Here is an 18,442-nt window from a genome sequence, read left to right as displayed (position 1 = left end):
TCGCTTGCTCGCTCGCTCTCAATGCTGAAACAAGAAACGGGAAGTCTTAAGTTTGCTTATGACTTTAAATGGCAATATTTTCTACTTTTTTTGGGGGTGGGGGGGGCAGTGACCCAAAAGGACTCTAAACTTTGCGATCTGATGTTCCCAGTCCTTACAAGGAAGAAGTGTGTCCCACTGTAGATCTGGAAACCTGAGTGCCATTTGCTTTACCGTTTTGAGAACGGAGCATCTTTCTACAACACAAAAAAAAACAAAACAAAGGCAGGAATGCGGCAATGGCTACACACGACAGTATGCATACATTAAAAGCAAACATATGCAGCTGCAAGCAAATCTACGAATGCAATGACACGTGGAAAAATGCTGAGTATGCGTGCATTTCGGGTGGGAGTTTTGGGATTTGAGAGCTATTTGGCATGTTTGGAGTGTGTATTATTTTGGTGGCATATTTAGCACGTGTGGTTAGTGTGGTGGTGATTTTTTTTTTTTTTTTTGTAAAAATGAGGCAACTTATGAATGTTGAGCAAGCGCTTCAGTTTTTTTTTTTTTCGAGCAAGATGGAGCGTGCAGCGTGTCGTCAGAGTCTGAACCAGACAGTGAGGATTCTGATGATGAAGGAGATGATCCCTCTTTTGTTCTGGATGACCAACCAGAGGAGGTGGATCCATCAACGTGCGCACAGATGTCCACAGTGGGTTAGATTGCATGCTTCTCTTTGCAGCTTCTCCAGGACTCAGGCTCTACAGAGTTCCGTCCCAGTGCCGACTCCAGGAATGCAGAGCAGGATGCAGGCACAAACTGCTCCAGCAATGGCTCCAGGTGCATTCGTTTAAAGCTTCAAGATCAATGTCAGCTTCGGTTTAATTTTGTTCCTCTTTCGTTCCTTTTGCGATCTTGAGTTGCAGGCTATTCTGTGATGGGAAAAGTCTAAAGCTCGTTTGGCCACCTTTTCTTGATGATTTGTGACTTTTTTCCTTTTGTTCAGGAATCATCGTATGTCGTGTGACCGGGCCATTAGTAGCAGACTAAGCCAATCCATCTCTGACTATTGGGACATATTAAGTGAATATGGAATAACTGAATTGTATGTGAAGTGGCTCAACAAACTGAAATGCCACAAAGCATTGTTGTGTTCATTCATGTGGGCTGTTTGCCAAAGATGTGTGTGTGTGTGTGTGTGTGTTTCAAATCCTGTGAAGAGTGTGTTTGGATGTTGTTTATGAATGATGCATTCTACTTGTCTATATGTGTCCACATTTTGTGAGTATTTTTAGGCCATTTGTTTATCATTCACACATTGTGTTCTTACAGATCCATGAACGGCTACAGCACTATGAGAGGAGCAGACCTGTTCCTGTCCTGGATAGTGTGGGGTCTTTGGCACGTGATGTAAGTCTGTTTGTTAGGAAAAGAAAACCTTGTCCTCCTTAATTCATTTCACATGTTCGTTTTCTCTCTTGTTCCTGCTTTTAGTGATGGTAGCTGATAAACAAGAATTGCCGATAGGGCTGAGAATCTTTTAGTATCTCAAGGTTTGGTTTGATTCTCACTCATGGGTTCTCATGAGTCTGATTGAAAAATCAATTTTTGTTTCTAAATTAATTCAGTGCATAGAGCACTGTGGTGAGATAGGATCACTGGGGTGAGAAAGGTGGTATGACAAATTGTGCCATGAAAGCAAAGTGTGTCTAAGATTTTGTAGTTCTTAAGCCGCATTCACACCAGGCGTGACGCGAGCAACAGCGGCGACAGGTTGCCATGTAATCCCTATGGAAGGATGCATTGTGGTGCCAAGTCACGCAACGCGACGCAAATGAAGCGACGTGAATTAAGTGATTTTGAGCAGTTGGCGCATTTGTGGTGCGATATCGCATCGTGTCACTTCACATTGCCCTCCTCCCCAAGTTGAAAAATCTGAAGTTTTTTGTCTTGTCGCGCTGTGATGACCAATCAGGGACTGGATATGTAGTGACGTGGAGATGTCTGGAGTTTGACTGAGTTGGATGTGAACATGTCCTGTCTCTGGTAGCCAGCCTGTGAGCAGGACTTATGTTCCTTTTGTCCTTTATTTGACAATTATGACAGAGTTTTTGGGGGAAGAGCAAGCAGCAGCCCCGTGGCAGCGGACAGTTTTTTAATGTGCGTGCGTGAGCGAATTGTCCGTGAAGATTATTTTATTTATTAACTGCACAGATCTATAATAAAACAAATGGTTACTGCTTTATAAACACAATTATGACAGAGAGCGAGCAGCAGTTCTTACCCACAACATTATAGAATCCACTGCGTCCAAGCACTTGTTTTTAACATTGATGGAGCAGGTTGAATTTATTGCTACTCTGTGCTACTGAGCTGAGCTAACTTGCTAACATAGTGGTGATCCTCGCTCCATCTTTGCTTGTGAATGGCTGAGCCTTTTGGGGATGCTCCTTTTATACCCAATCATTACACTCACCTGTTTCCAATTAACCTGTTCACCTGTGGAATGTTCCAACTGTTGTATGGAAGCTGAGAAGGACCTGTGACATCACATTCACATTTATGTCCCTGATGAGAAACTGAATCAAAAAGGAGACAGCGTTTTTTTTTTAATTATTATTATTTTTATTTTATTTATTTATTTTTTTACTATGTCTGCATATATAGTGATGGTTAATGCTAAACTGGCAGAACCATTTATATACATACACATATAGAGGGTTTTCATGTGATGTATCAGTCACGTGATTTTGCGGCCCGCGGCCATTCTGGATTACGACACAGTGGCAGCTGTGATATGCTATGTGCATTTGACAAACAATTGCAGAAGCTTCAACAATGGTCAACTGATGCTCTGCAGGAGGCCGGTGTCGGCAGCTTGCATATCAGCATCTCGGTGGAATTCTTGTAGCGGCGGATCTCTCTCAGCGCCACGGTGCTGGGCCTGTAATGGTGACGCTTCTTGACACCGCCAGTTTCCGGACCACTCTTCCGGGCAGCTTTGGTAGCGAGCTGCTTCCTCTGAGCTTTTCCTCCGGTGGATTTACGTGCTGTCTGCTTGGTTCTGGCAATATTAAGCTTATGCTGGGAAAATGCCGGCCACTTGGTTACATCGTCATTAGTTTCACAATACGGTATAACACTGAACCAACTGTTACACATCGATCACAATAAACAGCTTTATCTCGAGGGTTTAAAGCCTCGTAATAAGCTTTTCATTCTCTCTGTTTTTTCACGCACCAGTCACGTAGTAATCCACGATGGAGACGGGAGCAAATCGGTCACATGATTGAAAACCCTCTATATGCAATTTGTTCTTGCAAGACAGATAGCATGTAGTGCATGAGTGAAAGTGGTGTGTGTGTATGACCTTCACCTGCCCTTTCTGATCAGCCTATAACATTTTATTTAAAGCTAACAGATAACTTCTATCAGGAAGGGCTGCCCACCAAAACAACAGAAAGACAGACAAGGACAAAAGACAACTGGTGACAGTAATAACTGTGGGGTGATGAAAAATGTGAGACACCAAAGAGTATACATACAAACCCAATTCCAATGAAGCTGGGATGTTGTGTAAAATGTAAATAAAAACAGAATACAATGATTTGCAAATCCTCTTCAACTTATATTCAACTGAATACACCACAAAGACAAAATATTTAATGTCCAAACTGATAAACTTTTCTTTGTGCAAATATTTGCTCATTGTAAAATGGATGCCTGCAACACGTTTCAAAAAAGTTGGGACAGTGTTATGTTTACCACTGTGTTACATCACCTTTCCTTCTAACAACACTCAGTAAGCGTTTTGGAACTGAGGACACTAATTGTTGAAGCTTTGTAGGTGTAATTCTTTCCCATTCTTCCTTGATGTACCACTTCAGTTGTTCAACAGTCCGGGGTCTCCATTGTCGAATTTTGCACTTATAATTCGCCACACATTTTCAATGGGGGACAGATTCTCCAGATTCTCCTGAAAGTTCTCCAGATTCTCTGAAGCTTCTGATTATATTATGGACTGTAGATGATGGAATCCCTAAATTCCTTGCAATTGAACATTGAGAAACATTGTTCTTAAACTGTTAGACTTTTTTTTTTCATGCAGTTGTTCATAAAGTGGTGATCCTCGCCCCATCTTTGCTTGTGAACGGCTGAGCCTTTTGGGGATGCTCCTTTTATACCCAATCATTACACTCACCTGTTTCCAATTAACCTGTTCACCTGTGGAAGGTTCCAAACAGGTGTTCTTTGAGTATTCATCAACTTTCCCAGTGTTTTGTTGCCCTTGTCCCAATGTGTTGCAGGGATCCATTTCAAAATGAGCAATTTTTTGTACAAAAACAAAATAGTATCAGTTTGAACGTTATACAGTATATCTTGTCTTTGTGGTGTATTCAGTTGAATATAGGTTGAAAAGGATTTGCAAATCATTGTATTCTGTTTTTATTTATATTTCACACAATGTCCCAACTTCATTGGAATTGGGGTTGTACTTCTAAAACTGAAAATGCTGTTTTTGTAACCTGATAACACCTCTGGAGTCATTTACAAGCCATTTTGTAGACTTTAGCATGCATGCTAACTTCTGCTAACTCAAAGCTTACTTCCTATGGAGTTAAATTTTTCTCAATGCCTATAAATGCACAGAGGATGATCTACAAATATTCCTTGATTTGCACAACTTCCGCTCTTAAAACGTAAATATTGTTTTTGATTGATCGAGGGGCTTTATTGAAGATGTCCAAATTTTACGTAATACAATAGGATCTTAATAATTAATGAAACAACTGCAAATGTTAAGAAACACAATGCTCATGCGGCTGAGGGTATTTTAGCATTGCATTATATTTTTTAGATTACTCTCACCTCAGACAAGTTTGCAGAAGCTCCGTTGCTCAAACTGGGTGTGTGTATCTGTCCAAAAGTGAAGAGTTTCAGATTGAGTGTGTCTGCTCGATGACACTGGCTGCTGTCTGGGTCTCTGGCCTAAACACAGGCCGCTTCAGCTTCGGCTGGCTGGCAACTTCAGCTCTGCCTGGCCTCACTCTGAACAGTCACTGAAAAAAGCTAGCAGGGTGATGTTCGTCATTCGTTCTTCTGCTTTTTTCTCTTAATATTGTGGTTATGACTGGCAGACTGATTCACTTTTTCCTGTCATGAATCCATGATGGCGATTGTCCGGGTTCTTCAATGGGCCCTTCAAAAAGTGATGGAGAAATCTCTGCTCCCTCTGCATGCTGTTGCCGCATCCAACGCGTTCAACGCAAGCGAATGCATCAAAATGATCGACCGATGCATTCGACGTAAAAGGCCCAAAACTCCTTGCCCACTTCCTTTCTGTACTGATAACCACACAGGCATTGCCATTGACAACGCTCTTTGTCAATGAATGTCTGTGGGTGCACAACCCTTTGTCATGAGGAATTCACTGACACCACATTGTTTCAAAATGCATCTTTGTACGTCTTCATTTTTTACAGAATACTATGCATGTGTTAGTTGAAAGTGATTCTGCTCATGCCTAAAATTGCAGGCGAAAACCATTTGTGGTTGTGATAGTGATTCAGTAAAGGATTATTGTCCTCCTCGTTTCACTTTGATATCTTGTTGGTTACTGAAATGATAATTGCATTGGAGGCAGAACTTTTCAGCCAGCTCTCATATATTCTGTACATTTCCCAGTAGTTTGCAACTTAACATAATGGTCAACTCTCACACAGGAGTGAAGTGTCTATAACATTGCATGGCTTCTGCAACACACCCACCTCCTCCTCTCTGCCAACTCGTCAAGGCATTTACCACACAACCATAACCAAGCTTTCCAAGAACAGGCACATTTTCTGAGGATGAAATTTAGGGTGCAGCCACTGATTCAAGGGAGGGTCGAAGATGAATGTGGATGCTATACCTGATCACAGCAGTACATAAATTACAGAACATTGGTTTGTTGTTTGTCTTTGGGCTGCTTATGGGTGCTCATGTTCACCACACCAGATTCATTACAGAGCTGCGTTTGCTTTTGGTGCAAATTTTATGCCTAATGCCCTTTCTGATGCAACTCCAGCTCTAAAGGAAGAAACACACAACTCCTTCCCAAGTGGTAATCAGGACCTGCTCTGCTTCACCTCTGAGGTCTGATGGCATCAGGTGTGAGGACACATCAAATTCTACAATTAAATGTAAATCCAGGAAAAATGTGAAATACAGTCTTCAGAGTCAGGCAGTGTCACCAGTCAGTCATCAGTTCATGACACATCACGTCTGCCACCAGTAACAATAACAGAAGTCAGCAGTACCCCTGATAAGGTTCTTTCTTTCCACTGGTCCTCCTTTTTCTGTCAAGCTGGGAAAGACATTTAGCCTGACTTATTAAGCAAACATCCATTGATATGTGTCAGTGTCCTCACATTTGTTGAACGCCACGTGTTCACAAAACCATGCGCATGCTTCACTCGTGTGTGTGTGTGTGTGTGTGTGTGTGTGTGTGTGTGTGTGTGTGTGTGTGTGTGTGTGTGTGTGTGTGTGTGTGTGTGTGTGTGTATACACATACCCACACCTGTCTAAACCAGCCTGGCATGTTGAATGGAGAGGTGGAAAAGCCCTTTTACTGGTCTGTGTGGTTTTGTTTGTTTTGTTTATTGTAATCAAAGTGCCTCCAACCTTTCCACTCCTTCTAAAGAGCCCACAGCCGTACATCATCATAATCAGTACTGAGTTGAGGGAAAGTCGAGAAAAAGAGGAGTGATTTTGTGTGTCTTTCTTGACCTTACAGGTTAGGTTGAAGTGCAGCCACCCCCATATTTAATGCTGTAAAATAATCTCATAAAACTGGCAAATACTCAAAGAATCTCTCAAACCAAGATGGTCTAATCAGGACTTGTTGTGACAGTAGTCTGAAAGAGAGAATCTTTATCTCATCTTCTCTGTGTGTTTGTCCTTGGCTATTCTTTGGTCTTTGGGGATATGCATCCCCAAATTGTAATAAGATCATATTGACCCCAACTCTCCATGTGATTACCTCTTGAAAGATTTTCTTTCTCATAGTTTTTGTCAAATTACAAACTTTCAAATTTATGTTTCCTGGTAAATGTCCCGCCAATTGTCTCCCCGGGATTATCAGGTAACAAGATAAATCCCAAAGATGGTGTATCAAAGCATCCCTCAGCACACCACAATCCTGAGTTCCCCTTCCCTAGTTAATCTAGTTAAAAATCCAATCTGAAGCTTTGCAGTGTGCTTTTAAAACAGATTGTTTTTCACCCATGTCTGTGCTCCAAGAGAAAGCTATTGAAGTTGTGGCTGAAGGCTGGGATAGAACGGGTAGAGATCTACAGTTAGATGAAATTCATTTCAGTCTTGGGTTTCGCGTAATGGAGGCCTAATTTACTGTCAAACATAAAACGACCCTGTCTGCTCTCAGCTGCACTGTCTAGTATGCACAGCAGGTGACTGCCACTACTCAAGCAAACTAACACTTTATGGTGGTACTTTACACACACACACACACACACACACACACACACACACATATATATATATATATATATATATATATATATATATATATATATATATATATATATATATATAAAGACATATCACTGTGTAACTGCAAATGCACTCACTCTCGTACTCCTTAGGGCAAAATTACAAGTAGACGCTCTTACATCCTTGTGGAATGCAAACTGGTGCAAACTGGTAAATGAATGACGTGATGTAGTAACTTGCTGTATGTTGCACTCATCAGTGTGTATCAGGCCTGTCAAAAATTAAGGAAAGGTAAACATGCCATATTGCATATGGTGAATGATGATCCTGCCTTCCAGATCATTGTCCGCTGCCTGAACTTGAGATGTTTGCTCTGGTGGCTGGTGTCTTGTGTCCCTCTCTTTTCCAATATCACACTTGCACTACTTGCAAGATCTGCTGCCTCTTTAAAAGGCCACTGGGTGCCACGAGAGAGCTCTGCTGTGCAGTCCACATTTACGACACTGCTTGGAGAGGCTGTGTTACATCATCTTTGTCAAGTGGCTTTTGCTCTTTAAGTTTTTCAAGTCCTCACTACATAAGAACTGTTAAATTCTAACATTCTGATGTTGACTTACATTATCCCAGATGCAGAATCCCTTTGAACGCAAACGTAGCACCCAGCTGGTCAAAACTTAGGCTGCCATATTTGTTATCTCAGTGTCTGCTATGTTCTTGTTCCTCATGTTTTTTTTTTTGTTTTTTTTTTTTGACAGTGTATGTTTATTCACTTTTAACAACGTGGGCTTTTCTGTGTGGCATTTGCATGTTTTCCCCCTGTCTGCATGGGTTTCCTGCGGGCTGTCTCATTTCCTCCCACAGTAAAAAAAAAAAAAAAAAAAAAAATATCCTTATTTAGGGTCTCCCCCAATCTCTGCCCCTGACCAAGACAGGGTCGCTAGATCTGGAGCATGCTCCAGGTCATAAGTAGTTCCTTTCTTTCTCCACACTTCGGCCTTTCCATCACTTTGGTAGAAATTAATCTTGTTCTCATCAGTCCATCATCGGTCGTGTTCCAGAACTTTTTTACTATGTGGTTATCCTTCGTTATCATGTTACGAGGTAATATGTGTCACATGTCATAGAATCCAATAGACATCAACATTGTTTGACCTTTACTTTGCACACCAATCTTTCAGCACAGTCAAAACTATTCTGTTTATTAATTCTGTTAGCGCAGGCAATAATTTGCACCACTTTATACTAGAGTGCCTTTATTAGAGTGGTGACATGACAAGTCGAAAAAAATCAGTCTCGTGACTCATGGTGCCATCTTGGGGCAAAAATAGCATTGGCTGTTAATGTGTCTGCATGTAAATCCAACAATTTAAATTATTTATTTGCTGAAAATGCCGGGTTGCTGTGCATTTGGGTGCACAAATAGTCACAGCAAGGGCTACAGATTCCCTTCAGATCCAAACAAAAGAAAAATTTGGGAAAATAAAGTCAGTTGTTGTCAGGTTGGACCTTGGCTAGACATACAAAAAGAACCCAGACAGAGAGTTTAGATGGTTTTAGTGAGCTTTTCAAAGGAGAGAAACAGCAGAGGCTGGCAGCTTCGTGCAGCTTCTCTGACTGTGACCTCCTGGCGGGGCCCTTTTATTGTATAAGGAAAACAAGGATAAGAGGAGTGAGTTGAGTCCATGGTCACAACATGTACTTATTAGTCATGTGCAGATACCTTTGTAATCAACTGAATCATTCATGTGTCATTAGTCATGTGTAGATATGTTTGTAATCAACTGAATCATTCATGTGCCATTAGTCATGTGCAGATACGTATGCAAACAACTGAATCATTCCGATCTTGTACAGAGTGAGCGGTTTTGCTGAAGCTTGCTAAAAACTATAAACAGGCTGCAGCTGTGAATATCTAAAAGAAACAGTTTGCAGATTTTAAGATACAGAAAAAACAATTTGAAATGAGATGATAATAAAAGATAAACATGTTCTTTACAGTATAATTTATCTAACATATCCCTCCTGTTTTATCGTTTATTACATCTCAACCACATCCAGTACATTATTCACAACCACTTGTTAATAACATTTTCAGTTGTAACATCATAGATGAATGCGGAGATGAATATAGTAATAGTATAGGATGAAGATGGCGTCAGTGTGCACGGCATGCCGTCTGTTTCTCTCGTTTTTTTGTGTTTTTGGTGTTTCTCAGTTTTAACACTTCACAAATCGAGTCTCTGCTGGTATATGATCGCCAGTCCCTCTTGGATCTACAACAAAATGTTGGAGTTTTAAGTGTTTTTAACCATTATGGATCAAAAACTCTACCCCCGCTCCCATCGGAAATACCATCTCACCTGCTCCGGGCCCCAGCTCCATCTTCCCGGCGGAGGCGTCATCGGCGCCATGGTAAACGCAGCGGCCGGATGGTTAAGTTAAGGATTCTTCTGGCACACTCATTTCATGGATTACATCCTGTGCAGGGTTCGTCGCGCTCCTTTACGGTGCCCTGGCGTCTCTTCGACCCTATTGATAGCTGTCTGGTAGCTGTTGTCGGCGTGGATGACGTCAATTTCATGTTACACAATTCGGTGTCCCCGCGGATCCGCCAGCATGGGAGAGATCTCCGTAACCTGAGGACACAGCTCTGTGTTCAGCGATCCGCTGGGCTACAAGCTCCAGTTCCTACCAGAATTTGCCCTATGAAAGCCAGATCGCTGGCAAACAAAAGTTTGATTCTCAGGGACTTATTCGATACCTGTGATCTGGATTTCCTTTGCATTACGGAGATGTGGATGAAAGCCGGTGAGTACAGCCCTGTTGTGGAACTTTTACCGGCCAATTGCTCCTTTTTTAACTCTCCACGGACACTCGAGGAACTTTGACTGTTTTTAAAAGTTCTTTTACCTGCAAACAGTATCCTGCTTCCTTCTCCAGTTTTGAACTGACTGTTTTTGAGGTTGGTCGCAAAGACCTGGTGCTCTGCGCCGTTATCTTAATTTTAATGAAAAGAAAACGGAGGTGATTGTTTTTGGCCCTAGCAGCTCCTGTTCTTCCTCACTTGTTGATCTGGGGGCCTTTGTCAGCCTTTTTGAAATCTACTGTCACAAACTTGGGTTTTAAGATGGACAACGATTTTAAACTGGACCACCAAATCAGTGCAGTAGTCAGATCGAGTTTCTTTCACTTAAGGCAGCTTGCTAAGGTTAAGCCTTTTCTTGCACAGCAGCACTTTGAAACAGCAATCCATGCTTTTATTACCTCACGGCTGGATTACTGTAATGCACTTTATTATGGAATTAGCCAGTCCTCCCTTGCACGTCTCCAGCTAGTTCAGAATGCTGCTGCCCGTCTGCTAACTGGTGCACGTAAGAGGGAGCACATTACACCTGTCCTGGCCTCCCTCCACTGGCTGCCTGTGCATTTTAGAATTCAGTTTAAGATTCTTTTATTTGTTTTTCAATCTTTAAATGGCCTTGCCCCGCCCTACCTCTCTGAGCTGCTTCATTGTTACGCCCCTGCTCGCCACCTTCGGTCAGCTGATCAGCTCCTCCTGGAGGTGCCGAGGTGCAAGTGTATGCTCAGAGGGGACCGGGCTTTTTCTGTTGTGGCTCCAAAGATGTGGAACGAGTTACCGCTCCACATCAGGCAGGCCTCTTCACTTTCTGTTTTTAAAACCAATCTTAAAACCCACTTTTATGTACTGGCTTTTAACCCAGAATGAGACTCTCGATCTGTTTTGGCTGTTTTAACTGTTTTTATTTGTTTTTTGTTTTTATTTGTTCTTTGTGGTTTGTTACCTTTTATATGTCTCTTCGTGTACAGCACTTTGTTTCAGCTGCAGCTGATTTTAAAGTGCTTTATAAATAAAGTTGAGTTGAGTTGAGTAACCAAAAACAGGAAGACAGAATGACAGTGAACAAATGATAAAGAATTTAAATCGTTATGTGGTGTCTCTGATTGTTTCCAGGGCGGTGTCAGTAATCAGTGAGGACTCTAGTGCCCTTCTGGGTTGGCGCTATGGCTGCACAGTAACAGCGCTTAACGTAAGGGGCCTGGGTGGTGTTACACCAGGAACGGTCTGCATCCCTGATGAGGTGGGCCTTGTTCCACTGGGTCTTATCCTGTTTACAGGTTTTATTTCTGTCGCATTCATTTTTTGCTATTCGATTTACATAATCGCAGAAGGTGTAAGTAGAATTGCAGGAGTGAGGTGGAAGCCACCCAAGCAGGTTTGAGCCATTCCCAATTACGCAATAATCAAAGCTGTGATAAGGCGTTAAATCAGTTATCAGTAGGGGGTCCTGCACCTGGGGTCATGATAACATAGGAGGTAAACTGGAACCGGTACAGTTCTTTCCCTCCAAGGGAGACACAGTAGTTTTGTTCAGAGGTACAGAATAATTTCCTGGGTAGGTGACAGGCCTATCAAACAATCAGTATTACCTCGAGACATTGGAGTAGCATGTAGTCCATTATGTGTGGTGGAAACAGGCATATGTGTACAGACATAACAGTTGGTACGGTTCACTAGATGTGAAGTGTAATTCACGTAGCGCCACCACATGTTGGTGTGGTAAGGATGTTGTGGTTCGTCAGGGTGGTCGATGTATCGTATTTCTCTTCGGGTGAGAGGTTGAACAGGAGCTGATTCATCAGGAGCGGTTTCAGATGGAGGAGGTCGTTCCCACATCTGTCAGAAGAGGTGTCCCAGTAGACAGAAACATGCTAAGATCACAACACACCAGACTGTCTGCCAGACTCGCCCACAACCACGACGCTTAGCACATGGGTTGGGTGTACTCTGCGGATCGGTCATTGGTGCTAGGCCACAGCGTCACCTATATACCACTCTAAGTGAGTAAGGATCTCCCTGCTTCACTGACGTTGAGACGAGACACCACTATGCGGTGAATCCCCTTTGTAGTCAGACTTCCCCTTACTCGTTTGTGGTAATAGGCACACACTGCAGCTTACAGTGACTTAGATGTATCCATAATGGTCTTTCAGCGAACTTCACGGCTGTTGGTGTGGTCAGCAATACTTGGAACGGGCCTTCCCACCGTGGGCTGGACCAGTTTTTCCTTTTTATGGCTTTGATAAACACATAGTCTCCTGGCTTCATTGTTTTGGTATCCTTTTTGTCTTTGAGGTGTTGCTCAGCAAGGATCAAAGATCTTTTGGTGTCATCTAGTCTCTGGCTGGTTCTCCTCCTTCTGTTCCTGGATTTGAGAAACAGACTGTGATAACAGAGCTTCAACATGCTTCAGTTTGGCGAAAGCTATGGCTAGTCTTCCTAGCATTTCAGCTAAGTTGTTCCCTTTTTGCACTTTGTTCAAAGCTTGGCTGCAGTGTTCAGACATTCCTGTGCTCACCTTTGTTTGCGTTGCGGATTGAAGGTTGTCGACAAGTCCAGGTAATAACTCTGCGGTTAGATTGAATAATTTGTTTTAATTAATTAAAGTTTCTTTGAATTCATTAATTCAGTTGTAGAACTGCTTCAATTAAAATGTTGGCTTTAGATAATCCCCAGTTTGGTTGTAGGATTATTTCGATGCTGAAAGCAGAATTAGTGTAAGTCAAAGAATTAGTTTGGAAAATCACAAACAGTAAAAATCCAAAATTAGACAATTGTCATAAATTAGAATCCAAATGAATTTGATTTTAGAGATGTGTTGTCTCAATTTATTAAAGTGAAGGAGTTAATCACTAACACCTTTTTTTTTTTTATTGGAATCAGGATCGTACCAGCTTAATCAGTTTAAAAGTGATTAAAAATCGTTAAACGACGCAATAAGTTTCACTGATCACTGTCAAGTATTCACAAAAGGAAGCTGGTCAACTATTTTACAAATTCGGCTTAATGCCTTTGAAGCCGAAAAGGATGCAGTGCGGTCCTCCACCTGTAGGTGGGATCACTTGTTCAATAGTCTTGGAGTCTCAAGGAGGGGAGGGGGGTTCCCCCCACTCGCTTCCTGTTCTGTCCGCAGTTCCAAGCGGGCTTTTTTATCGACACTTTGAGAAGAAATAAATTTGGAAAACTATCTTCTGGCTGCTTTGGTCTGGTCTACCACTGTGTTTAAGCACTGCAACCTTTTACAATGCTCTTCAACAGGGGCTTGGTGACTTTCTGAAGTTTTCCGAGTGAGTTAGCAGAGTTAGCTTAGCGTAGCGTGGCCTAGCTTAGCCCATGTGCTGTCGTGCTAACTGTTAAATTTTATCGTGTTATAAATTTAAAGTCGGTAGGCGGACTCGACGTTTGAATTGACATTGAATCCAAAAGTTGAAAAAACGCAATTTACTTGTGATACCATCCCTCCTGTTGACACATGGCTCTGCCCATGTGTAACCATAGCAGCAGTATCAAACAAGGATTTTGGCAGGACAGGTTTGTCCTGGTAAATGTACAAATCATCACGGACAGCACCTTCTGTCAACCATGAATGTTTTTCATTGTGTGATGCAGCATGTTGACGAGATTTGAGTACATCAAGGTCAATGAAGGGAGTTGTTTTAGTGACAGTATCAGCTAAACGGTTGTCATTGGAAACATAATCAGTACCTTTTAGTGTGTGCTGCACATTTGCAAAGTGCAATCAGTTCTGCAGCTTGTGCAGATGTGTGACAGCAGCTGGCGTGCTTCAACAATGTGGTCAGGCAATTTCATGACAGCATATTAAAATAATATATATATTAGACATTTAATTTAGCTTTTTAGGTGGTATCAGAATCATCAGAGTTATCCTGCCTGTTAGTTGCTGTGACAGGAATGTCATCTGATTTAAATGCTGCAGTTTTTGCAGCTTCTAGTCTTTTTTCAAAGGGAGGGGCTGATGGAGCGGGGCCCTTCCTTTGAGATGGACCTTTGGTTGAAGCAATAACATCATAATTTGTTTTACATTGGAATTTGGTTTTAATACGCCCATTAAGTGCTTCAACCTGTTCATCTAGTATATTATATATATATATATATATATATATATATATATATTAAATTCTATAAATTTTCAGTCTTTTCTCACTCCCTCCTTCTTTCTTGCTGCTTCCGCAGTTATTTTGTCTGATAGTGTCTCACACTCCGACACAATCAGTTTGCCCTTGAAGTCATGTTTTCTCTTCCATTTTTCCACATATTTCTGTCCTTCTGGATCGCATTTTATCATAAATATGACATCACCTTGAGGTCAATTGTGTTATGTTGAATGTTGAATAGCAACACGATTGTGTATTCCCCATTTTGGTCGTCTGTGGGTGTTGATTCCTAGGGATTCCTAAACAGTGATTTATTTTCTCCCCTTTTACTGTTTGGTCAACAGTTTAGCTGGAAAGTATCATTACTTCAACCTCCCGGAGAAGGTGAATGATCTTACCTAATGTATCTTTCCAGTTACGTCGTTCAACACAAACAGGTGTGGTGCAAATGAATGATTTCACAATTTTCAGAGACTCTTCATTTTTGTCCCCTGAAATGGGGGATGTCAGGAGTCCAGTGCTTCATTTGTTTGTCATTCCATTCATCCAGGTCACATTCATAAAAATCACTTTCATTCGTTTAGACAGCTGTATTTTGTCGCATCCTGTTGTAAAATCCTGCGTAAATTTGATCACTATTACTTTTCACACTGTTAGACGTCTTTTGATGTTACGTTGATGGTATTTTGATAGTACTTTGATCTTATAGTGGTCTTACTTTGATCTTAATTTGGTCATATAGTGGACTTTGATGTTCTGGCGTAACCCTGTCACGTCTTTTTAACAGTCACCCTGTAACTGTTTTCTTTGGTTGTATAGTGGACTTTTTGTTCTGACATGACCCTGTCATGTCTTTTTAACAGTCACCCTGTAACTGTTTTCTTTGGTCGTATAGTGGACTTTTTGTTCTGACATGACCCTGTCATGTCTTTTTAACAGTCACCCTGTAACTGTTTTCTAATTTGACCCTGTCAAATTTGAACTTAGTCCTGACCTTGTTAGTCCATAAAAGATTTTACTGACATGACCCTGTCGCGTCATTAACAGTCACCCTGTAACTGTTTTCTAATTTGACCCTGTCAAATTTGACCTTAGTCCTGACCCTGTTAGACCATAAAAGAATTTACTTACTCATCTGTCTGGTTCATTGATTTTTTCCTGTTTGGATGTTGTCAATCCTCTGCTTTGGCCAGAGGGTGAGGCTGTAAGGACCGGCCAGGTCGAGAATTCACTCGCCGGGACTTTCCTTCGGTCTCCCTATGGAGCCGGCCGTTGACGGGCTTCGGTCTGTCTCCCCCTGGTCACAGCAGACGGGTATGTTGACATCCGGGTTCACGGCACCAGAAAATATGTCAGGTTGGACCTCGGCTAGACATACAAAAAGAACCCAGACAGAGAGTTTAGATGGTTTTAGTGAGCTTTGCAAAGGAGAGAAACAGCAGAGGCTGGCAGCTTCGTGCAGCTTCTCTGACTGTGACCTCCTGGTGGGGCCCTTTTATTGTATAAGGAAAAAAGGATAAGAGGAGTGAGTTGAGTCCATGGTCACAACATGTACTTATTAGTCATGTGCAGATACCTTTGTAATCAACTGAATCATTCCTGTGTCATTAGTCATGTGCAGATACGTATGCAAACAACTGAATCATTCCGATCTTGTACAGAGTGAGCGGTTTTGCTGAAGCTTGCTAAAAACTATAAACAGGCTGCAGCTGTGAATATCTAAAAGAAACAGTTTGCAGATTTTAAGATACAGAAAAAACAATTTGAAATGAGATGATAATATAAGATAAACGTGTTCTTTACAGTATAATTTATCTAACAGTTGTGTTGGATGGAAGCCGACATCATCGTCAAAGTTTTGTGAGGTAAATTTATTGTTCAGTCCCATGTACAGTAAAACTCATCTAAATTGTCATTGTATAAACCAGATATTTGCAGTCACTGGACAAAAAAAGTCCCAAAGTTTTTGAATTGTTTTCCATGTAATAAACACCGTATATAACGAATTTTGTACAGTGGAATTTTGCTCACATCAGATAAAATGTCCCATCCAATCCCAATGTATTTCCATTAAAAACCCAGAGCAGTCTGGACGTGCAGAGGTACAAATTAAAGTTCATGTCTGACACTCGCCGATTTGTGGAAAGTGGGAGAGGAGTCATTTCTGTGTTTAAAAGTCCGACCGTTTAGTTTTTACAAACAGAGTTCAGACTCGGACCCGCAGCCTGATGTGCACGGTGTTAAATCAAACACAGAAAGCTGTGATTTGACACTTTTCTGCTTTTAATCCTTCTTCTGCCATCATATTATGTAGCAGGCACACTGATAAATAGATCAGAAAAGTCTGCATCACATTTACAGCACAAAGTCGGTAAAAGAGGAAAATGTACAGCTTACCTTTGATTTGGAGGTGATTATTGTAGAAAGAAATGTTGTTGAGGGTCAAATTAGTCCATAATAAAGCATAAACTAGAGACGGAGAACTTTAAAACTGTCACACACGTCATTGCATGACATGGAGTTACAGAGCAGCAGCTGCATAAATCAGGCTTTAAATTAATTAAATAAATCATCATAAATTGTACATTTATGTAAATTTGATAGCTTAACTATTTTTATCTTTATTTTGATAGTACCTGTACCTGGATGTGTTGCTGTATGTGATTAAATGATTGAAAAAATATTGGAAACATAAAAGCTCCATTAAGTAGTTCAGTACAGTAGGACCCAAAATGGTGCCATGTTTTGAGTTGACGCCACTCTCCAATCAAGGCAATCTACTTTTTACCAAAATTGGGCAACTTTAACTTTGTACAAGGTCATTCATTATATAGGTTATGTTCAAATTGTGTTACATAACATTGGCAGCCAGTAGTGATGTCTATGAGAATTTTCAGCTCCACCTTAGTGGTCATGTGATGTCATGTGGAAATGTTATGTTCTGCTGACACATCCTCGTTAGCTATAGGCTGTGAGTGTGGTAAACCTAAAGCACCATGGGAAAACCGAAATGGCTCATCACCCAGTGGCAACCTGACACCACGTGAAATGAGGCCTATGCGGAAGTGCAGTCCCTTGATTGGAGGCTTGAGGCTGGCTCCAAAACAGAGCACATTCCCATAGGACTCTGTGTTAAAATGTCCAACTTTAGAGCAGACATAAACATGTTTGCAGCGTGGTACAAAAAACTGTTTTGTTGCTATAGATAGTTTCTTCCTCCATGACAACTGTATGGGGATAAAGTTTTTTAGAACTTCTTAGTTTAAGACCCTTTAAACTATAAAGTTCTGTAAATTTGGGGGCAACGTTGCTTTGAGTGACAGCGGCTGAGGCCAGCGACTCCGCCTCTCGTCTTTAGCTCAGACTCTGCTCAATGCAGTTGGTAGTGAAGACTGTGTCTGTCGTTTGGAGTATTTTATGATAGACACCTGGAATAATACTGTTGTGTGGGCCGCCCGAAGAGGAGGTACTGCTGGCCAACGCCAGAGGGCGCCCTGCCTGTTGTCGGGTTTCAGGCACCAGAGGGCGCAGTCACCACCCAGGAGCCAGGACTAACAGCTGTCAGAAATCATCTCATCACCATCCCATCCCATAAAAGACTGGAGGAGACACCACATCTCTGCCGAGATATCAGTTTACCACTCAGGTAATTCTCTCAGCCGTTGTTTCTGTGCCGAACGCACCTACCTTGTTTGTTCTGAACTTTTTGCAGGAGTACCTGGAACTCTACTTACAGCTGGAGCTGGGTTTGTGGACGGTGAGGGAGTGACGATCTTCACTCCTCATTCCACTCACGTTAAGTAGTAGTTCAGGCTCTGCTGTTAACTGGTTCCAGAGTTGGAGGTGGAGGTGTTCCCTCCAGTTGGATAAACATTGTGAGTTGCTGACTGCTTACTGGGTGTCCACACACCCACCATTAACCTGTTTCTGTTCCTGCCAGCAGTACCGGATCTGACAGCTGAAGTAGAGGCCACCTGGGGATTCGGGACTTGGC

General features: G+C 41.8%; 1 protein-coding gene across 1 annotated transcript in view; it reads left to right on the top strand.

Moving 5' to 3' along the window:
- Positions 1-18,442, top strand: part of mpp7a (membrane protein, palmitoylated 7a (MAGUK p55 subfamily member 7)) — an 866,557-nt gene that overhangs the window by 381,723 nt on the left and 466,392 nt on the right. Inside the window, 1 exon segment of the mRNA XM_034172035.1 lies at positions 1,315-1,392. Coding sequence (XP_034027926.1) covers positions 1,315-1,392 — 78 coding nt within the window.

This window comes from Thalassophryne amazonica, chromosome 1, assembly GCF_902500255.1.
Source record: "Thalassophryne amazonica chromosome 1, fThaAma1.1, whole genome shotgun sequence".
In the NCBI taxonomy this organism is placed as follows: domain Eukaryota; kingdom Metazoa; phylum Chordata; class Actinopteri; order Batrachoidiformes; family Batrachoididae; genus Thalassophryne; species Thalassophryne amazonica.
Note: the sequence above shows the minus strand (reverse complement) of the source record. Positions and strands in the feature narration are given on the sequence as shown.